Here is a 23,765-nt window from a genome sequence, read left to right as displayed (position 1 = left end):
CCAGTCATCTTGATTTCCAACCGTATCTGAGGTTCAAAGTGAACAATCTTCACCTACAGTTCCAGTGTCTGCCCTTTGGCATCTCAACCATACCGAGAACCTTTACCAAGGTGCTAGTAGAAATCTTGGCCCACGTTTGAGAGCAGGGAGTTTAAGTACTGCATTACCTAGACAACATCCTTATATTGCCCCAAGACAGAGAAACACTGACAACTTTCCATCATGGATATGAGAAGCTAGGTGGGAAAAAGCCATCCAAGCCACCTTAATTTTCACAATGTTGGAAACGACATGCAAATTGTTCAACTGCCACCTTCCCTGAACCATGCTGCCTTCTCAGTAGGCACCCAAACCCAACCGACTTGCATTGAATGTAAGACTACAGTAGTCCAGAAGGTGTGGCCAATGAGACTGTGATTTTGCAGTGTTCTTGTCCAAACTATTTTTATAATTGCAGCACCTTTTCTTTGTCATATATATTTTTTGTCATATCTGGAATTTTGTCCCAGTGGGGACAAGTATTATCCACATATATATTTATTTTTTCACATGGTGGCATTGTTTTGCACTTTGTTGCACTATTGCACACCCCTTTCCCAGTGGGACTGAGCCTCCTTTCCCAGTGGACGCCTTGTACAGAGAAACGCAGCGTCGGGTGGAGCTAAGGACTCTGACGTCATCACACTCCAGTTGGTTTGGCGTGATTTATTCTTACAAAGTAAATACATCATTGCACACTGGTACTGACTAGTATTTAGTGTTTCTCTTCTCTCTCAGGTTCTCTCGCTCTCTTGACCTAAGTGCGGAAGAGAGGAGCAGAGGAGGGGGCAAACTAGGGTGTCCTCAGGCACCTATGATGTCATTGGTTCTTAGACGCTGGCATCTGAACCACGCAGTGCCCAAGGTTCTAGTGCTGCATAAACTAAACCAGTGGCTTTGTTTAACAAAAAGGCAGATCTGATCCACCCACTAGTTGACAGTTCTTGGACTTATCTGCACTGAAAACTGTATCAGAATGAATGTCAAATCATTGGTGTCAGTGGAAGCAAAAATAAACCCAAATAATTGGTTTCAGAGGAATAAAATAAGCCCCTAAAATCATTTGTGTCAATGAAAGCAAAATTAATCCCATATCACTGGTGTCAGTAAGAGCAAAATTAACCTTCTATTGTTGGTCAATGAGATAAATGAAGCCCAATTTCTGGTGTCATTGGAAGCAAAACAAGTCTCGTTGTTGGTATCAATGGGATAAAATAAGCCCCAAGCCATTTGTTTTAGTGGGATCAAAACGAATTCCAAATTATTGGTGTCGATAGGAGTACAATTAACCTAAAATCGTTGGTGTCAGTGGAAGTGCAATATAACCCCAAATTGTTGGTGTCAGTAGGATAAAATCACCTCCATTGATGGTTTGGTAGAAGCGAAACGAGTCCCATTGTTGGTGCCAGTGGGATAAGATAGCCACACTATTGGTGTCAGTGAGATAAAACAAGCCCCACATAATAAGTGTTCAGTAGTTACTTACCTGAACATATCTCACTGCACTGTACTGGAACATTTGGCAACAAGGCAAGTTAGCATGTGCTTTTATTGAGCTTCCACTGCTGCTCTAAGACCATGGGCGTGCACACAGGGTGTGCCAGGTGTGCCTAGGCACACCCTAATCACATTGTGCAGTGCAGATTGCCCCTACTACCACGGCTCATTCCTGCCCCCCGCAGCACTGCTGGCTTCCTTCCTCTTCTCTCCCAAAGGCTGCTGCTGCTGGCACACACAGGGATGTTTTAAAAGGATTGGGGGAAGGGGCCAGTAAATATATAATTTACCAGCCCCTTCCCTTTGTGAATGAACACAGTAAGTGATCGGTACCATGTTTTTGAGCTTTGGAGTGCATACCCTAGTGCAATAGGCTGTGCACACCTATGTCTAAGACATATGGGAGCTGATGTGTAAAACATTGAACTCATTTTATTTCAGTTGTACAATACATTTCCATCCCTGTTCCGATTGTTTCTTGGAAGCCATAAAAAAGTCTATACAAACCTTGATGAGCTGCAAGCGTTTATTACAAAAACCGTCACCAACCAGAAGAACGAACTGGATGTTAATGATCAGAGGAGTTTAGTTGATGCTTTCCTTGTCAAGCAAAAAGAGGTATAACCTATTTACTTTAACCTTCCTGAGTTTTTGATATTTTTATTAATGGTTTTAAAGTCTGTCCTTGAAGAGGAAAAAGTAATATGACCACGTAGGTGTACTTAGGTAATGCAGGATAACCTTCAATGATCCTTCAGATCTGAGAGAAATCTGGAAATAATACACACAGAACAGTTGCTTAAGTGTATCAATCAGATGTCTGCTTTATTGGACACAAGTACAGAGTATTTATACACTTGTAAAGACGATAAAGTGGGGGCTTAGGAGGGGTTTAGTATAATGCATACGTATTCTATATGTTATCAAGATAAAAACATAAAAGACATAAAGACATTGTTAGCAAAACATTGGTTTCCACCCTGATAACGCATTTTCCAGTTCCCATCTTAAAGGGGTTGTAAAGGAAAAAGATTTTTTTCCTAAATATCTTCCTTTACCTTAGTGCAGTCCTCCTTCACTTACCTCATCCTTCAATTTTGCTTTTAAATTAGGGTGACCAGACATCCCCAGTTTCAGGGGACAGTCCCCTGATTGAGGACACTGTCCCCGGACCAAGTTTGTCCCTGGTTTTGACCCCAGATTGGATTTAATAGGCAATTTCAAAGACAATCAGTGCAGAATTAAAATAAAAAAAATTGAATTACACACCCCCGCTCCGCCGTGCCTACTAGCATAGGGGGGTGTATTTTCCCCATTATCTGTGCCCCTTTCTGATAATCATGTGCTGGTCGGAGCGGAGGGAATATTTCTTCAGTTTTGGGTGTATGCTCATTCAGCTTCGCTCGCATGTTCTTCTGCCTTGGCTCAAATCCTGGCCAGCCACCTGCCTATCTCCTTGCCTTCCCTGGCAGAGTGATCTTCCTCTGTTCCCCATCCAGTACTAGCCGGGGCCCGAAGAGTAATGCCGCGTACACACAACCGTTTTTCGGGTTCTAAAAAATTACGTTTTTAAGGGTCTAGAAAAAACAAAAAAAATGTTCAACCCGATCATTAAAACGGCCTTGCCTACACACGATCATGAAAAAAAATGCTCTAGCAAAGCGCGGTGACGTACAACACGTACAACGGCACAATAAAAGGAAAGTTCCATGCGGATGGTGCCACCACTTGGGCTGCTTTAGCTGATTCCATGTTAGTAAAAGACGATTTGCGCTTTTCAGTCTGTTACAGCATGATGAATGTGCTTACTCCATTATGAACGCTAGTTTTACCAGAATGAGCGCTCCCGTCTCATAACTTGCTTCTGAGCATGCACGTTTTTTTCACGTCGTTAAAGCCCACACACGACCATTTTTTACGACGTAAAAAACGACAACGTTAAAAGTGACGTGAAAAATTAGAGCATGTTTTTAATGCCCACTTTTTACATCGTGAAAAATGCTCTGGAGCCCACACACGATCGTTTTTAATGACATAAAAAAAAACATAATTTTTTAGAACCCGAAAAACGGTCGTGTGTAGGCGGCATTAGATTTGAGAGGCTGTGAGGCGGGCGGTGATGAGCAGAAAGTGCTGATTGTTGCCATTACTAGTAAAGAAAAAATGTGTCCCTGGATTTAATTTTAAAAATCTGGTCACCTTATTTTAAATGTCCTTATTTCTTCTGAGAAATGCTCACTTCCTGTTCTTCTGTCTGTAACTACACACAGTAATGCAAGGCTTTCTCCCTGGTGTGGAGAAAGCCTCTTGAGGGGGCGAGCAGGCAAGTCAGGACACTCTCTACTTTGCAGATAGAGAAATGAGCTGTGTGTTAGTGGGTGTCCTGACACTCCTGCTCGTCCCCTCCCCCCTCAAGAGGCTTTTCCCACACCAGGAAGAAAGCCTCACATTACGGTGGTGAGTTACAGACAGAAGAACAGGAAGTTAGCATTTCTCAGAAGAAATAAGGACATTTAAAAGCAAAATTGAAGGATGAGGTAAGTGAAGGAGGACTGCACTATAGTAAAGGAAGCTATTTAGGGAACCTAACGCCTTTAAAGCGGAGGCCACATAAAAAAAAATATTAAAAGCCAGCAGCTACAAATACAGCAGCTGCTGACTTTTAAAATGTGGACACTTACCTGTCCAGGGCGCCCGCGATGTCGGCAGCCGAAGCTGATATGCCGCTAATGGATCGGCTGCTGCTGCCACCATAGTCAGTAAGTGAATTAGGAAGTGAAGCATTGCGGCTTCTCTTCCCGGTTCCCTACTGCGCATGTGCGAGTCTCGCTGCGCATTTTCACTGGTCCCCGCTGTGTTCTGGGAACTGTGTGTCTCCCAGAAGACAGCGAGGGTACAGAGTAGGCGCCAGAAGTGCTCCCACTTCCGGTGATCTATGCCCGGAAGTGGGAGCAAATTTCTGTATTAGACAGGTATCTGCTCCCCCCTCCCCCTGAAAGGTACCAAATGTGACACCGGAGAGGGGGAGGGTTCCAAAAAGTGGAAATTCCATTTTTGAGTGGAACTCCACTTTAATCACGCACACTACAGTTGAAACAGGAAATCTATTTCGAGGCTTTGGCCTAACCCAGTGTTTCTCAATTCCAGTCCTCAGGCCCCCCCAACAGGTCAGGTTTTCAGGATTTCCATTATATTGCACAGGTGATTTGATCAGTTTCACTGCCTTAGTAATCACCACAGCCTTTTCATCTAAGGGAAATCCTGAAAACCTGACCTGTTGGGGGGGGCCTGAGGACTGGAATTGAGAAACACTGGCCTAACCGCAGACCACAAGATAAAAGTCTGTTTAATTTAAAAAAGAAACAGTTGTTGCCTAAAGATAAGAAATAGCCTTATTCTAAAATGGCGCATATCTTCTTAAGATGGAGTAACTATAATTTATACATATTACAACAGTCCTCAAAACTGATATATGATCAATTAACTGCTGTTTCTTAAACAGTTCTCAATATTACTACAATGATATACAGTTTCAAAGTCTTCTTCTGCATACTGGGTGCCCTAAATTCTGGGCTGCTGTATCCAGAAAACGTTCCTATCCTTGCCTCTTCTCACCGCCAGTACGTTCCTGTTGACCTGTTACTATAATATGTGGCTATACAGTAACATGGGAGTAGGTTGGGACATTGACAAACATTTCTGGAAAATATCCAAATTTGCCATTTGTAGCTCCACATTATATACATTATAAGACAAATATATACTGTAAACTGTGTGAATTTTCAGGAAAAGCCAAATCCCAAGTTACATTTCACGGATGTAAATTTGGTATTTCTTGTGTCGGATATATTCGCGGCTGGAATGGAAGCATCTGCAACAGTCCTCCGATGGGGCCTCCTGCTAATGGCAAAATACCCTGAAATCCAGAGTAAGTAAATTATTTTGATTGCTATTGACCTTTATTTAGGTGGGGTATTATCCATTAACATCAGTCCACCTAGCTATCCAAATACTCCAGAGCCTCTTCCATCCTCTCTACCTAAATCTGTCCAGCTATCTGTTACTGTGGCTGCCTTTAGGTGATCCCTCAAAACTCATCTCTTGGGGAAACTTACAACGCCTCCAACTAACTGAAATTGTATCTCTTCCATCAGCTCATCGTCACAGTTATAACCTCTTGTACCACTTGCCCCACCCTATTAGATTGCAAGCTCTTATGAGCAGGGCCCTCTTAACCCTCTAAATTGTAAGCACTGTAAAGCACTGCACAAACTGTTTGTGCTATATAAATCCTGTAAAATAATAATATTAATGACTTAAACCATATGACTGAATTAATAACTGCATAGATTAATTCATGCAGCAGTAAATCCAGGCCAAACAGTGGATGACAATGACTGTAAGGTACACACTACCACAAAAGTCTGGGTCTACACTCACCAGAAGGTTAGGTCTACACTCACCAGAAGGTTAGGTCTACACTCACCAGATAAAGATTCAAAAGATAAAATAGTATGTTGTTACCAGCGTCCACAATAATCTTTTCCCAGGGCTTTTAACAACCTCCAGAATTGACTTAAAGTGGATTTCCACCCTAAAGTGGAACTTCCACTCATTGGATTCCTCCCCCCCCTCCGGTGCCACAATTGCCACCTTTCGGGGGGAGGGGGGACAGAATAACTGTCAAAGACAGGTATCCTTTCCCACTTTCGGGAGTCCGGGCGCGGCCGTGACGTCACCGCGGGGCTCCCTCCTTCTCCTTTGGCCGACGGGCTAATAGGAGAGAGGAACGGGCCCTGCGCATGCGCAGTAGGGTTCCCAGCATAAAGACAAAAGGCTACACTGCCGGGTTCCCTTACCCGCAATGGCGGCGGCAGTGTAGCCTTTCGGCTTTACGCCGAGAACCTTACTGCCGACATCGCTGGACTCCAGGACAGGTAAGTGTCCATTTATTAAAAGCCAGCTGCAGTATGTGTAGCTGCTGGCTTTTAATAATTTTTTTCCCGGACCTCCTCTTTAAGTATAAATAAAAAATAAAAACCCACAATAGTATATTTCAGGCTTACCCTACTTCTAAAAGTACTAGTTGCCTGTCCAAAGGCTCCTGCTGCTTTTTTTTGTTTACCTTACTACATACAGTATAATGCAGTAAAACAAAATAACCTTCTTCTCTTACAACCCCCCAAGTGCTATGATAAATCCAAAAAATCTAAATAGTGTAGCGCTATACAACAAACACATTTTTTCATATATCCACCGAGGAAGTCACATGTCCAGGTGACGAAACACATAGGGGCAGGACTTATCGCATTACATCATTGTGCACTACAAGACCAGGAAGTGCATATCTAATACAGCCCGCTGGAGCTGAATAATGCCAGTGTGTTGTGAATTGTTGCTTGCACATGTGAGTGCATGCAATGCACTGGGAAATGTAAGTGGCATACAACAAACAATTTTTTTTCAATATATCCACCGAGAAAGTCACGTGTCCAGGTGACGAAACATGTAAGGGCAGGACTTATCAAATTACATCATTGTGCACTACAAGACCAGGAAGTGCATGTCTAATACAGCCCGCCGGAGCTGAATAATGTCAGTGTGTCATGAATTGTTGCTTGCACATGTGAGTGCATGCAATGCACTGGGAAATGTGAGTGGTATTTTAATGTGTGATGAAAACAAAGGCTCTTAAAAGGTGAAACACTATTGAGTGTTTGTTTCTTTCCCTTGGTAATGCAATGTGGATTAAAGGAGAGCATATAATTGGCTGGACATACAGGATTCCAATCAAAGGGCACTTGTGCTGTGATCCACCTGGCATACAGAATTCAACTTAAAGGGAACTCAAACTGTGATCCGCCCGGCATATGGAATTCCATTTAAAAGGGGACTTGAGCTGTCTTTGACCCTACATTTTTTTGTGGGTCAAATATATAGGTGAGAGCACAGCTTGTGTTGGGATTGCACTGAAAGTGGCGGATTGGGCAAATTTGGAAGAGTGTGAAAATAGGTTTAAAAGAAGAGGCAGGAGGATTGATGTACTTGGGACTGTTATTGTGATATATTTTATTTACGGTTATAAACACATATTATAAAAAATGTATTTGATGTATAGCACTACACTATTTTGATCATAGGTGTGCACAGCCTATTGCATTAGGGTGTGTACCCCAAAACTCAAACCTATTTACATGTGTGTGCATGTGTATATATTCTGACTGTGTCAGCAGAGCAATGGATGGTGTCAGTAGAGCAGAGATTGGTGTCAGTAGTTTTTACTTTTATTATTTATTTTTATTTTTTGTAGGAGCCCCATTAGGGGGCTTTGGTGAAATATCAGGGATCTAAACAGGGGGAATCTGCACCACACAGGGTGATTAGAGTGCGCCCAGGCACACACCTATGATTTTGATTTATTTTGACACAATAATGCAGCATTGTATTCAGTAGTACATTAATAACATTTTTGTAACACATGAATTGAAAATACATGAAGCTGAGCTGGTATATGACACTTGTAGTGGAAGCAATGCTGTATCCTGGCCTAGGCCAACAAGGCCCAGGCCTAGGGCAGCACTTTGCAGGAGGGCAGCACGGACAGTGTCCCCGCCGGTTTGCGCTACACTGTTAGGCAAATTTGTTTAGCGCCTCCATAAATCAGCCACACTGCTTCCAGAATGTGGGCGGTTGGCATTCTGCAACTGTGGGGGGGGGGGGGGGGGCGTTGGTTCAAATTTTCTACCATCCCTGTCCCATTGCAGAGATTTCCCTTCACTTCCTGTCCCATAGCCAAACAGGAAGTGAGAGGAAATCTATGCAAATTAAGGGAATCCATTGCCCCCCCCCCCCAGGCCATCAGAACTAGTGTCCCCACTTGTTCTTTCAGGGTGGGTCTTAAACCGCAAGGGGTGTGGCCTTGACAGGAAGGGGTGGGTCATATTTAAATTAGTTTAGTCAGGCCTAGGGCAGCATAAAACCTAAATACCTGAGTGCAAGGAGTGTGCTGGTAGGTGGAAAGAGCAGAGGTACCAGGGGTTGAGTCCACCAGTGTGCTGCTTTTATTTTCACTGTCCCTTCACGGGGTGGGGAGGAGACCTGTAATGCCTTGTACACACAATAGGAATTTCTGATGAAAAAAGTATTTTGGAATTTTTTCATCAGAAATTCCTATCGTGTGTGGGCCCATCAGACTTTTTTCAATAGGATTTTAGAAATAGGACATGTTTTAAATTTTTCTGATGGAAAAAAATCCTATGGGAAATTCTGATCGTCTGTGTGGAACTCCATCGGAGAAAAAACCCACGCATGTTTAAAATCAAGTAGACGCATGCTCGGAAGCATTGAACTTAATTGTTTTCGGCTCATCGTAGTGTTTTATGTCACCCCGTTTTGGATGGTCGGAATTTTGTCTGACAGTGTGTATGCAAGACTAATGGAGGACAGCTTAATCGTAATTCCGACGAAAAATTCCATCAGATTTTAGTCAGAAATTCCTATCGTGTTACTAGTGCAGCAGAAAAAAAAATCTAGGTGCAGAACCACGTACATCGTCGCATTTTTGCGTCGGGCGTAGCGTATCTAAGATACACTACTCCGCCGTAACTTACTTTTTTTTTGGAATCCTCAAAGAATTTGCGCCGTAAGTTACGGCGGCATAGTGTATCTTTGGAGGCGTAAGGGCGCGCAATTCAAATGGATGTGATGGGGGCGTGTTTTATGTAAATACGTCGTGACCCTACGTAAACAACGTTTTTTTTAACGGCGCATGCGCCGTTCGTGGGGGTATCCCAGTGCGCATGCTCGAAATTAAACCGAAACAAGCCAATGTTTACCACGGTGACGTCATTCTACGCAAATCCCTATTCGCGAACGACTTACGCAAACAACGTAAAAATGTCAACATTCGACGTGGGAACGACGGCCATAATTAACATTGAGTGCGCCTATACGCCAGAAAAAGCCGAACGCGGCTGTAACTAGCTAATTTGCATACTCAACGCGGAATTCGACGGAAACGCCACCTAGCGGCCAGCGGAAAAATGCACCTAAGATCCGACAGCGTACTAAGACGTACGCCTGTCAGATCGATCCCAGATGCCGTCGTATCTTGTTTTGTAGATACAAAACAAAGATACAACGCGGGAACTTTAAAATTACGCGGCGTATCAATAGATACGCCGGCGTAATTCTTTTGTGGATCTGCCCCCTGGTCTCCTACATGTGCAGCAAAATTGTGTAAAGCCCTGTACACACAGCCCAGAATCTCGTCAGGAAAAAAACATTGTTTTTCCTGACGAGATTCTTGGCAAGATTCTCTTGCTGGCTGAGTGTTCACATGGGCCATTCAAAAGAACCGCCGTTCTTTTGAATGGCACGAACACGGTGACGTCATTGACTACGACGAGCATGCGCTCGTCACATTCGATGCCGTCGCCGCCATCTTGCTACAACCTACCTACCTTGGAAGCTACCGCGCATGCGTCAAAGTCATTTGGAGAGGTAAGTATACACACGCTCGGTTTTCTCAGCAGGAAAACACTGCCAAGAATATCACAACGAGAAAATAGAGAACAGGTTCTCTATTTTTCTTGTCTAGATTCTGGGCAGTTTTCTTGAGGAGAAACCTCAAAGCCTCGTACACACGCACGGTTTACTCGGCAAGAAAGCTCTGCCAGCAGTTTTCTTGACAAAAAAAACAGTGCGTGTGTTCGAGGCTTAAATCTCAAGACCGTATGGACATAAATTCAAGTCCTTTAGCAAGTAAACCAGCCACCATATATGTGTTTCACTGGTGTTTTTAACTGAATATTTTAAGCGTTAAAAACATTTATTTAAAGCAGACCTTCTCCCCTAAGTAAATGTAATTTTGCCCTGACCCCTGCACCTTCCTCTCTCAAGATTGGCTATAAATGTATGCATTTTGTGACATTTATTTGTGCTGCAAAACCGCACTTCTCATTTCTCGCCTATGCGATAATGATGTTTGTAAGGCTCAGATGTGCAGGGCTTTGGATCCCAAGCGAGCCCTGTGGCACACCTGTACACGTGCAAATATCCTTGAATATCTGCGCAAGCACGGGTTTCCCTGTGCATGCACAAACCTGGCAGTGATGGAAATCCTAAACCTTTGCCATCTTTGAACATTTACGGGGAATCTCCTGCACATGAACAAATGTGCCAAACAGCTCTGCCTGAACCTAAAGACCAGATAGAGCCCTTTGACACATCTACATATGTGCCATAATGGTGGTGAGGGAGGGGTTGCAGAGCCAATACACAGGAGTCTGATGTTCCTCTTTAATATATAATCAACTGCATGGGCAGTGGGACCATTTAGGATGATTGATTATCTGAAAACTTTTATGCCGCGTACACACAACCGTTTTTCCATGACGTAAAAAAAATTACATTTTTTAACCACTTGTCAACCACCAGCCATCTTTAAGACTCTATTATCTTGGGTGGACGTCATATGACGTTGCACCTTTAAAAACCACTAGGGGGCGCGCCACCGAGGACCCGAGGGACCCGAGGACCCGTTGCGCGTGCCCGGCGACCGTGATTGCTCAGCAACTGAGCAGGAAAGTGGATCTGTGTGTGTAAACACACAAATCCACGTCCCGTCAGGGAGAGGGGACCGATGGTGTGTCCCTTGTATATAGGGACAACCATCGGTCACCTCCCCCAGTAACTCCCCTTCCCCCTACAGTAAGAATCACTAATTAGGGAATACATTAACCCCTTCCTCGCCTCCTAGTGTTAACCCCTTCCCTGGCAGTCACATTTATACAGTAATCAATGCATTTTTATAGCAGGGATTGCTGTATAAATGTGAATGGTCCCAAAAATGTGTCAAAAGTGTCCGATGTGTCCGCCGCAATATCGCAGTCAGGGTAAAAATTGCAGATCGCCGCCATTACTAGTAAAAAAAATAATTATAATAAAAATGCTATCAATCTATCCGCTATAACTTTTACGCAAACCAATCAATATACGCTTATTGCGATTTTTTTTACCAAAAATATGTAGAAGAATACGTATCGGCCTAAACCGAGGAAAACATTTATTTATAAAAAAAATGATATTTATTATAGCTAAAAATAAAAAATATTGTGTTTTTTTTTCAAACTTGTCCCTCTTCTTTTGTTTATAGCGCAAGAAATAAAAACCGCAGAGGTGATCAAATACCACCAAAAGCTCTATTTGTGGGGAAAAAATTATAAAAATTTAATTTGGGTACAGTGTTGCATGACCGCGCAATTGTCATTCAAAGTGTGACAGAGCTGAAAGCTGAAAATTGGTCTGGGCAGGAAGGGGGTGAAAGTGCCCTGTAGGCAAGTGGTTAAAATGGTCATTAAAAACGATCGTGTGCAGGCTCCAGAGCATTTTTCATGACGTGAAAAATGGGTATTAAAAATGTAGCACATGCTCTAATTTTTCGCGTCGTGTGTAGGCTTTAACGACGTGAAAAAAGCAAGTTATGAGACGGGAGCGCTCGTTCTGGTAAAACTAGCGTTCATAATGGAGATAGCACATTCATCACGCTGTAACAGACTGAAAAGCACGACGACTGAAAAGCGCGAATCGTCTCTCACCAAAATTTTACTAGCACAAAATCAGCAAAAGCAGCCTCAAGGGTGATGTCATCTGAATAGAACTTCCCCTTTATAGTGCCGTCGTACGTGTTGTACGTCACCGCGCTTTGCTCAAGCATTTTTTCTTCACGATCATGTGTATGCAAGGCAGGCTTGACAAGAATCACGTTGAAAAAAATGTTGTTTTTTCTAGACCGTTAAAAATAGTCGTGTGTACGTGGCATAAGACTTCTACAATGGAAACAAGTACATTTTAACAAACACAAAGTGAGGCTGGAGGTATCTCAAGGTAAGCAAGCTCTTTTTAAATATGATTCTATGTTTTACTTTTGATGACAGAAAACGTTCAGAATGAAATAGAAAAAGTAATTGGTTCAGGAGAACCTTGTCTGATGCATAGAAAGCAGATGCCATATACTGATGCCGTCATCCATGAAATCCTAAGATTTGGTAATATTGCACCTACAGGTGTTCCACATTCTACTACTCAAGATGTGACTATAAAAGAATTCTTCATACCTAAAGTAAGTATCAAATATTATTCTATATTCATTACAAGGACTAAGCAAAATATCAAATGCATAACGAGCAAAGTAACAGGTTGACTTTACTGTAATGAGAGTAAGCATCATGTACTTGCCATCTGTTAGCCTCTTGCCCCCCATTTCCAATCCTACACTAGTCCATACTGAAACAAAAGCAAAAGCAAGAAAGTGCACTGGCCTAGTACATTACCATAAGACCTTTTATGAAAAAAAAAAATAACTTCAATCTACTCACAAAAGTACTTTGAAATCCACAATAAAGAAGAACATTTATTTCTGGGCTTCTACTTGGACCCTTAGCATTAAAAAATTCTCTCATTTGTGGCACCGACAGGAACATTTAATTTGTTTGTACTACACTAGTCCATGCAAGAATAACCTGGTACTTCCCAGCATAGGGGAACATTCCTCCGATTCCCCGGTGGGCTGGGGGCATACTGGAGATGGAGAGGAGTGTTGGTGACCACACTGTTTTAACCAGTTAAGGTTATCACCACACAGTTTTAGGCTGCGTACACACGGTCGGTCCATCTGATGAGAATGGTCCGAAGGAGCATTTTCATCGGTTAACCGATGAAGCAGACTGATGGTCTGATGTGCCTACACACCATCAGTTCAAAAACCAATCGAGTCCAACGCCGTGACGTAAAACATAACAACGTGCAGAGAAAAATGAAGTTCAATGCTTCCAAGCATGCGTCGACTTGATTCTGAGCATGCGCGGGTTTGGAACCGATGCTTTTGCGTACTAACCATTGGTTTTGACCTATCGGTTAGGCGTCCATCGGTTGAATTTTAAAGCAAGTTCAAAATTTTTGGACCGAAGGATAACTGACCGATGGGGCCCACACACGGTCGGTTTTGACCAATGAAACTGAACTTCAATCCGTTTTCATCGGTTTTGTCCAATCGTGTGTACAGGGCCTTACACCAGTTCAATTGTATACCCTATATAGAGGACCAAGAGTAGACCTTTAATAAAAACTTGTAGGATGTGACCTACGACTTATGTGTAGCAGATTGTTAAGACCAGGCTCCCCCTAGTGACTGGGGTATATAAATTGCTACCACCCCATCCAGCAGGTTCATCTAAGTCTTATGCCTCATACACACAACTGGTTTTCCAGGCGAGAAAACTGCCATGTTTGCTTTTTGTCACGAAAAACGCTCTGGTAAAACTAGCGTTCGTAATGGAGATAGCACATTCGTCACGCTGTAATGAACTGAAAAGCACGAATTGTCTCTCACCAAATGTTTACTAACACGAGGATCAGCAAATGCAACCCAAAGTCTGTATGCAAGGCAGGCTGGAGAGCAATCAGGTCGGGAAAAACTTTGTTTTTTCCTGACATGAAAACCGGTCGTGTGTACAAGGCATAAGAATCCGGAAATGGCTTTGACAGGTCAGTGATAGGGGAGTTGGTAACCAAGGCCATATCTATAGCTTACTATTACACAATTCAACATCATAAGGGGTACTCCTTGACTCAAGAGACCTCTCTGTTTCCAGTAGCTCCAGACATTGTGCAAGAGTCCAACATTCTACAAGCCAGCAGGATGCTGCACCCCCGAGCAGTTGATCAGCTTCAGCTAATGGAAGACCCAAGAGCTTTACTCCCTCAAAGTGCCCTCCCTTGGAGAGCCAATTAGGAGCCTCACTCGCTCTTCATCCCAGCACATTACAGATACAGAGGGCCAGATTCACATAGAGATACGACGGTGTATCTCCTGATACACCGTCGTATCTCTGAGTTGTGCCGGTCGTATCTATGCGCCTGATTCATAGAATCAGTTACGCATAGATATGCCTAAGATCCGACAGGCGTAACTGTGTTACACCGTCGGATCTTAGGCTGCAATTCCAGGCCGGCCGCTAGGTGGCATTTCGGTTTATTTACGCGACGATTATGCAAATGAGGAGATACGCCGATTCCGAAACGAACGACGGCCCGGCGCTTTTTTTTTACGTTGTTTGCGTTTGGCTTTTTCCGGCATATAGTTACCCCTGCTTCTATGAGGCGCAGCCAATGCAATGTTAAGTATGGAACAAAAAACCCTAAGGTTGGCGCTGCGCTGAATTAATTGAGTGATTAAAAAGGTATAATATAGAAATTAATAATTAAGATAATAGTGAGCTGCTAGCATTAAATTGTGTACAACAATCTTACAAACATAAAAAACAAAAAGAGAATGCAGCGCTAATGAGTGACAAATCAACACTATAAGTGAATAATTAGTGATATTAACAAAAAAGAAGAACCAATAATTGAATCGATCATTCCAAAAAATAAATAATTTAAAAATGAGAAGAGAAACCACAAAGTTGCAAATAGTCCAGAAATTGGTGAATGATCGCACTTAGTTTTTTCTTATTTTTCCCACAAGTGAAATTTGAAAAAAACTAACAAAAGGAAGGATTACACAGAAAATCCATATAAAAAAGATCCATAAAGGCTTCCAAGATGGTGAAGATAGAGTGATGAGAGATGAAATTCCACACTACACCCGTGCTTGTAAAATGCCTGCTTACCGAAATTAAAGACTGTATCTCACCAGTCTCATAAAGCCTATGGGAATTGAGGTATCCCACAACCCATCCACCTGGATGATCAGAGGGCTCAGCATAGGATCCGATCGGAAACGTGGATAATAAAAGAGAGAGGGATTCTCATAGCGTATAACGTTTAAAATCAATGGGTATTTAATAAGAGTTGCACTTACAATTAAGTAGTGAATAACAGACAGTAATGGAGACAGTCACAGGAGGGATTCCTTCTCCGACTGTCTCCATTACTGTCTGTTATTCACTACTTAATTGTAAGTGCAACTCTTATTAAATACCCATTGATTTTAAACGTTATACGCTATGAGAATCCCTCTCTCTTTTATTATCCACGGTTCCGATCGGATCCTATGCTGAGCCCTCTGATCATCCAGGTGGATGGGTTGTGGGATACCTCAATTCCCATAGGCTTTATGAGACTGGTGAGATACAGTCTTTAATTTCGGTAAGCAGGCATTTTACAAGCACGGGTGTAGTGTGGAATTTCATCTCTCATCACTCTATCTTCACCATCTTGGAAGCCTTTATGGATCTTTTTTATATGGATTTTCTGTGTAATCCTTCCTTTTGTTAGTTTTTTTCAAATTTCACTTGTGGGAAAAATAAGAAAAAACTAAGTGCGATCATTCACCAATTTCTGGACTATTTGCAACTTTGTGGTTTCTCTTCTCATTTTTAAATTATTTATTTTTTGGAATGATCGATTCAATTATTGGTTCTTCTTTTTTGTTAATATCACTAATTATTCACTTATAGTGTTGATTTGTCACTCATTAGCGCTGCATTCTCTTTTTGTTTTTTAATGTTAAGTATGGCCGTCTTTCCCGCACCGAAATCTGAATTTTGTACGTCGTTTGCGTAAGTCGTTCGCGCATACCGATGGACGTAATTTACGTAAACGTCGAAACCAATGACGTCCTTGTGACGTCATTTGGAGCAATGCACGCTGGGAAAATTTCCAGACGGCGCATGCGCTATTCGATCGGCGCGGGAATGAATATTACACTCCCCCTAGCCGCGGAATTTGAATTCCGCTGGGGGATTTACGATAAGCCGCCGCAAGTTTTGAGGTAAGTGTTTTGTGAATTACCCACTTGCCTCAAAAACTTGCGGCGGCGGATCTTAAATCACATAGGTTACGCGGATCTAAAGATCCGCTAACCTATGTGAATCTGGCCCAGAATTTGCAGTCGGATTTGGATTGCTTCTTGTTTTACTTTAACAGAACTTGTCGGAAAATAATCATATTATCATCAAAAAATAAATAATGCTGTGCCTCCAAATATAGAATATTACAAGCTTAAAGCATGTGTTATCAATGCTCTATTCATAATGTGCAAAAAGCATTTACAAATATTAAAATATGATAAAAACAATTATATCAGTGTGAATAAAGTTTAATGCAAAAAAGTCCAAAATATGTGTAGCGCCTGGTACCAGTACCTAGTGCTAGTTAAGTTTAGAGAGGCATCAGAGTGTTAACTGACTCTGATCCAATTATTATGTTCAAAACCGGTCTCTGTCTCAGCTTGGCTGTGCTGTGGGCTGTCTATTGTTACTGGGGTGTAGTTTCTACCCCAGGGCAATAGGTGGCAGCAGTGGAGTCGAGGTTTGGGTGCTCTTCCTCAGAAGCCTATCAGGAGGGTTTAGCCTCGCTGTGCATGCTGGGGGGAGGGTATTTATGGGGCAGACGTCATTAGTCTGGGTTCTTCTTCGGAGTGCAGCACCCCCTTCAGGGTGACTACATCATGGTGCCCCGGCGTAATGGCCTTCCAGGCCGGGGTGAGCGTGCCACGCGATGTTCCTGCTTCCGGGACCATGTTGATCTGGAACATTTAAGCTGTGGCAGGGAGCCCAGTAGTCGACTGGGTTCCCAATCCTGAAGATCCCAAGCGAGGTAGCCGTTCGGTGGGGAATCCATCTGAGGAGAGCCAAAGAGAGGCTGGCGATCCAATAGGGTCTCGACAAACCACCGGGTTTAAAGGTAGCCGGACACTGAGAGGCTGGTCACCTGTCAGTCGGTACCTGGAAACTATCTGAAGGAGATCCAGACGCAATTCTACCAAGGAGGATCATCTCCGTAATCACAATCACAGAGAGGGCCTGTGGTAGAGGTCTTTTCCCTGAGTCCATTTCAGGAGGATCTGTGGCAGAGACTTTTTCCTTCAAGTTCGTGTGATACCCTGGCGGGCCGGGTCAGTGAGAGTGGGCCTTATCAGGTACGATATCTGGCTAGAGTGGCAAAGAATACAAAGCATTGTTGGGAGCAGGACTGTTTCCCTATTGTTGCGCCTGAGTCTGCTACTTCTCCTTTTACTTCACCTCTACTCTTCATCACAAGTTGTAATGTTTTTACCTGGCTGGGTAATAAAGAGCACAGAAAAAGACATTCCGTTACTGCTATATGCACCATACACCCCTAGGATGGCGGAAGAGCCACAAGCTAACGTGCCACCCAAAACAAACCAGCAGTTCCTCCGGGGGTAGTACTACATATGTGAAAAATAGTATTGCAAAGAAAGTCTTCCACCAGCTAATGGATATCCTTGCTCCACGCGTAAGCAAATGTCTCACATGAGGCTGGGTTCATACTATTGCAAATTGGATGTGGGTTTCACTGCATCCAATTCACATTTGACAGGAGATTGTGACCAGAGTGGCCCCAGAGCGAATTGCATAGGAGTCCTGTGCGTCTTCTGGTTCATTTCAGATTCAAATTCAGCCAAAAATTCAGACTGAAGTCAGAGCTGAAACTCTGAACAGGGACGCACCGAACTCCTGCTGTGAGCTACAGCTATACATGACTTTTATTACTCAACACAAGTCGTGGAATTACAATGTGATTTGTAAATGTATCTGAAATGCAACCCCTATTTACCTGAACACATGTTGCATTTGACTTTGACGCTCATGTACACTACCCATTAGTTATGTCCTGCCTGAATGTCTTTTTTATCCTTTGCAGGGGACTTCAGTTATTACATTACTATATTCTGTACTAAAAGACAAAAAGTATTTTGAGAAACCAGATGAGTTCTACCCTCAGCATTTTTTGGACTCCAATGGAAACTTTGTTAAAAGTGAAGCGTTTATATCATTTTCTGCTGGTGAGTAATTTAACCACTTCAGCTCTGGAAGGTTGACCAGATCATTTTTGGTGATACGGCACTGCGTTATTTTAGAGCCCATTCACACCTAGGCGTTTTGTCGCCTGTAGTGTGACCCTGCTGCCGCCCCGACACGCCAGAGGGATGATTTAACATTGCCCTCTATGGAGATGGTTCACATCTCCACGCCAAACGCCTGCCGCCTGCCGCCTGAAAAAAAGTCCCGGACCTTTTTTTCAGGCAGCTTTCGGCGTTCGGCATAGGAGATGGGAACCATCTCCATAGGGGGACAATCTAGGGGCACATCTAGGCGGACAATCGCGGCGTTTTGTCGCCGCAAATCGCGGTACAAAACGCCGCTATTTGTCGCCGCAATTCGCGGGACAAAACGCTGCAATTTTTTCCGCCTAGATGTGAATGCAGCCTTAACTGACAATTGCGCACACGTGCGACGCTGTAACCAAACAAAATTGATGTCCTTTTTTCCCACAAATAGTATTTGATCACATCTGTGGTTTTTATTTTTTGAGCTATTTTTTTATTTAAAAAAAGACTGATAATTCTGAAAAAAAAACTAACAATATTTTTTTTTTACTTTCTGCTTTAAAACATACCCAATTAAAAAAAGGAAAAAACAAATCGAATTTCTTCATCAATTTAGGTCAATATGTATTCTGCTACATGTTTTTCGTGAAAAAAAAATCCCAATAAGCGTAATTGATTGGTTTGAACAAAAGTTGTGGGACTACATAATATGGAATATTGTTATGGAATTTGTATTTTATTCTCTTTACTAGTAATGGCATCGATCAGCGACTTAAAATGGGACTGCAACATTGCGGCGGACATTTCGGACATTAAGTGACACTTTTTGTGGACCAATACAGTGATCAGTGCTAAAACATATGCACTGCCACTGTACTAATGACACTGACAGGGAAGGGGTTAACATCAGGGGGGATTAAAGAGTTAAATGTGTCCCTGGGCCTAGGGAGTGCTTTCTAATTGAGGGGTGGGGGGGGTGCTTGTACTGTGGCAAGACAGAGAGCTGTGTTCCTGCTTACCAGAAACACAGGTTATCTGCATTCTCTTGTCACAGAACGGTGATCTGCCTTGTTTACATAGGCAGACCGCCATTCTGCTTCTGTTGTGAATGATCAGTGGGTCCCGGCAGACATCGGGTCCATCGGATCTGCTGATTGTTTCCCGCTGTGTCTAATAACAGTGTGAGCTGGTCGCCAATGATGCACGTGCACGCCGTAAACCCAGAAGTAAAGATCACATACAGGATTTTGCCTGTAGGGGCCGACACCCCGCAGTACATATACATGGGGCAGTCAGCAAAAAGGTTAAAGAGGTAATATCTTAATGTATTTTAAACCGGGGCCACAGACAATCATTTCATATCAAATCATTTCTCAAATGGCAACATGGACACCTTTATAGTGCCAACGTTTTTGTAAATAAAATGTCCTCGGCACACTTCAACCATAGTTCTATAATATAATATGTGCAAAAGACATGTTTCCAAACATTTACATAGAAAAAACATGGGCCCAGATTCTCGTATATGGGCGTAAAACTGTGCGGGTGTAACGTATCTGGTTTACGTAACGCCGCTGCAAGTTTTACAGACAAGTGCTTTATTCACAAAGAACTTGCCTGTAAAGTTGCGGCGGCGTAGCGTAAATCACCCGGCGCAAGCCCGCCTAATTCAAATTAGCCGGGTAGGGGGCGTGGAGCATTTAAATTAGGCGCGTTCCCGCGCCGAACGTACTGCGCATGCGCCGTCTGGAAAATATCCCAGGGTGCATTGCTCCAAATGACGTCGCAAGGACGTCATTGGTTTCGATGTGAACGTAAATGGCGTCCAGCCACATTCACGGACGACTTACACAAATGACGTAAATTTAAAAATTTTGACGCGGGAACAACGGCTATACTTAACATTGGTTTCCCCTCATATAGCAGGGGCAACTTTACGCAGCGCAAATCTAACGTAAACATCGTAACTTCACTGCGTCGACCGCGTGTACGTTCGGGAATTTGCGTATTTTGCTAATTTGCATACTCGACGGGGAAAACGACGGAGGCGACACCTAGCAGCAAAAAAAAAAATTGCATTTAAGATCCGACAGCGTAAGAGCCTTACGCCTGTCGGATCTAATGGATTTCTATGCGTAACTGATTCTAAGAATCAGTCTCATAGATACGACGGCCCAGATTAGGACTTACGACGGCGTACATTGCGTTGCGCCGTCGTAAGCCCTTTGAGAATCTGGGCCATGGTCTCCAGGGCTATTACTAGAGTTCTAATCTATTGAGTGGAGGGGGAGGCCCTAAAGTAGCCCTTAGGGAGAGCTCTTATAGGAGGGGTGGATTTTGGATAAAAGAGTGCAGAAAAAAGTATTCTTACCGGTTAGCTGTGCAAATCACATGCAATATGATGCATCGCATCAGCGTAAACCCAACCTGGGCTGGAAGTATGTCATTCCTACACATGGGGGGGAAAGAGAGCAATTGTCTTTGAAAATTGATTTCTTTACTTTACTTTTGTTTTAAGGTAAGAGAAGTTGTGTCGGGGAGAACTTGGCTAAAATGAAGCTGTTCCTCTTCTTTACCACACTGCTGCAAAACTTCACGTTCCAGGCTCCCCCAGGAGCTACATTAGACCTCACAGGCGATGCTGGCTTCGCAATTGCTCCGTTGAAGCATGAGATATGTGCAATTCCTCGGTAACTGAAGTGAACCACCACCTCATATCTACATCACATAACTTATAACCCCTGCAAGCTATACGAGATGGATAAACTAGAGTCACTCACATGTTACAAATGTCTTCAGGAGCAAGGTAGACTTCTACACATGGCTTGGGACTGCCTCCTTCTGGTCTGAGGTTACTGGATTAATTGTTGCTGTCAAAAACAAGTTGGTATTTGTTGGGATATTTTGAAGACTCTCGTGTGTCTAACTCAAAACGGAATAGTTGGAAAAGTATTAGGCTGGGTTCACACTATTGTGAATTGGATGTGGATTTCTCTGCATCAATTCGCATGTCAGGACTGGAGATTGTAACCAGCTCTCTATGGGGCCGGTTCACACATTTTCAGAGCAGCTCCGGAACGAATTGCACAAGAATTCTGTGTGTCTTCTGGTCTGTTTTATGTCAGAATTCAGCCAAAAAGACTGAAATCGGACCTGAAACGGTAAACAGGGACGCACCGGTCTCCTGCTGTGAGCCACATCTGTTTGGCAGTGTAAACCCAGCCTTAATCTAGCTTTCCCATTATATAAACTACAGCGCCTTGAAAAAGTATTCATATCCCTTGAAATTTTGCACATTTTGTCATGTTACAACCAAAAACGTAAATGTATTTTATTGGGATTTTATGTGATAGACCAACACAAAGTGGCAGATAATTGTAAAGTGGAATGAAAATGATAAGTGGTTTTTAAAATGTTTTACAAATAAATAAGTGAGATGGGTGGCGTGTATTTGTATTCAACCCCCCCCAAGTCAATTATATTACTTTGTAAAACGAATTTTCGCTGAAATTACAGCAAAGTCTTCTTGGGTATGCACCCCCCCAAGTCAATCAGGTCACAGGCACCCTCCCCCACAGGTCGGTCGGTCACCAGTCCCACACTTAGCCCATTTAGGTCGCGGGTGGCGCTTCCCCTGGCAGCTGATTCACCCTGCGTCTCCTTCTCCTTGGCTTCAGCGGCTTCTCCTGCATCTCCTCCTCCTCCTCGGCCACCAATAGTATAATTTCTCCTCGTGGCCAATCGGTTGACTGGTTTCAGGACCCGCTTCCTAATTGTCTGGGAGCAGAAACAGGAAGACAATAGCGAATCTTGGATGGGCTGCCACTGGTCTCTACCAGCTTTGCATATCTAGAGAGCGAAATTTTGGCCCATTCTTTTTTGCAAAATAGCTTTGGGTCTGGACTTTGACTGGGCCATTCTAACACATGAATATGCTTTGATCTAAACCATTCTATTGTAGGGTCATTGTCCTGCTGGAAGCTGGACTTCCAAACAGTCTCAAGTCTTTGGCAGATTCTAACAGGTTTTCTTCTAAGATTGCTCTGTATTTGGCTCCATCCATCTTCCCATCCCATGTTTCATGGTGGGGATGGTGTGTAGAGTGATGTGCAGTGTTCGTTTTCTGCACACTTTGGCCCAGATTCTCAAAAGAGATACAACGGCACATCTCCAGATACGCCGTCGTATCTCTGCGTAGCGCCGTCGTATCTATGCGACTGATTCTTTGAATCAGTTACGCATAGATATTCATTAGATCCGACAGGCGTAAGTCTCTTACACCGTCGGATCTTAACTGCAATTTTTTTTTGCCCGCTAGGTGGCGCTTCCGTCGATTTCCCCGTTGAGTATGCAAATTAGCTAGATACGCGAATTCCCAAACGTACGCCCGGCCGACGCAGTAAAGTTACGACGTTTATGTTAGGCTTTTCCCGGCGTAAAGTTGCCCCTGGGTCTATGAGGCGCAGCCAATGTTAAGTATGGTCGTCGTTCCCGCGTCGAAAATTAAAAAATGAACGTCGGTTGCGTAAGTCGTCCGTGAATGGGGCTGGACGTCATTTACGTTCACGTCGAAACCAATGATGTCCTTGCGACGTCATTTGGAGCAATGCACACTGGGATATTTTAGGGACGGCACATGCGCAGTTCGTTCGGCGCGGGGACGCGCTTCATTTAAATGAAACACGCCCCCTACCCACCGAATTTGAATTCCGCTGGGTGATTTACACTACGCCGCCGCAACTTTACAGGCAAGTGCTTTGTGAATAAAGCACTTGCCTGAAAAACTTGCGGCGGTGTAACGTAAATGAGATACGTTACGCCCGCACAGAGATACGCCGATCTCTGTGAATCTGCCCCATAGTGTTTTCCAAAAAGTTTAATTTTGGTTTCTGACCAAAGCACCTTCTTCCACATGTTTGCTGTGTCCTCCACATGGCTTATCGCTAATTGCCAATGGGATTTCTTATGGCTTTCTTTCAACAATGGCTTTCTTCTTGCCACTCTTCCATAAAGGCTAGATTTGTGGAGTGCACGACTAATAGTTGTCCTGTGGACAGATTCTCCCACCTGAGCTGTGGATCTCTGCAGAGTTACCATGGGCCTTTTGGCTACTTCTTTACATAATGCTCGCCTTGCCCGGCCTGTCAGTTTAGGAGGACGGCCATGTCTTGAGGTTTACAGCCATACTCTTTCCATTTTTGGATGATGGATTGAACAGTGCTTCATGAGATGTTCAAAGCTTGGGATATTTTTTTTATAACCTAACCCTGCATTAAACTTCTCTGCAACTGTATCCCTGACCTGTCTGGTGGGATCCTTGGCTTTCGTGATGCTGTCTATTCACTAAAGTTCTCTAACAAGGGGGGCGTGG

General features: G+C 43.4%; 1 protein-coding gene across 1 annotated transcript in view; it reads left to right on the top strand.

Annotated features, from left to right (window-relative positions):
• The window catches only part of LOC120936135 (cytochrome P450 2K6-like), a 58,342-nt gene extending 36,638 nt beyond the window's left edge, over positions 1-21,704 (top strand). Inside the window, exons 6-10 of the mRNA XM_040348265.1 lie at positions 1,978-2,154; positions 5,323-5,464; positions 12,474-12,658; positions 18,208-18,349; positions 20,913-21,704. Coding sequence (XP_040204199.1) covers positions 1,978-2,154; positions 5,323-5,464; positions 12,474-12,658; positions 18,208-18,349; positions 20,913-21,088 — 822 coding nt within the window. The 3' untranslated portion in view covers positions 21,089-21,704. The remainder of the gene's footprint in view (positions 1-1,977; positions 2,155-5,322; positions 5,465-12,473; positions 12,659-18,207; positions 18,350-20,912) is intronic.
• The last annotated feature ends 2,061 nt before the right edge of the window (positions 21,705-23,765 follow it).

Source organism: Rana temporaria, chromosome 4, assembly GCF_905171775.1.
Source record: "Rana temporaria chromosome 4, aRanTem1.1, whole genome shotgun sequence".
NCBI lineage: Eukaryota > Metazoa > Chordata > Amphibia > Anura > Ranidae > Rana > Rana temporaria.
This window is presented reverse-complemented; position numbering and strand designations above follow the sequence as displayed.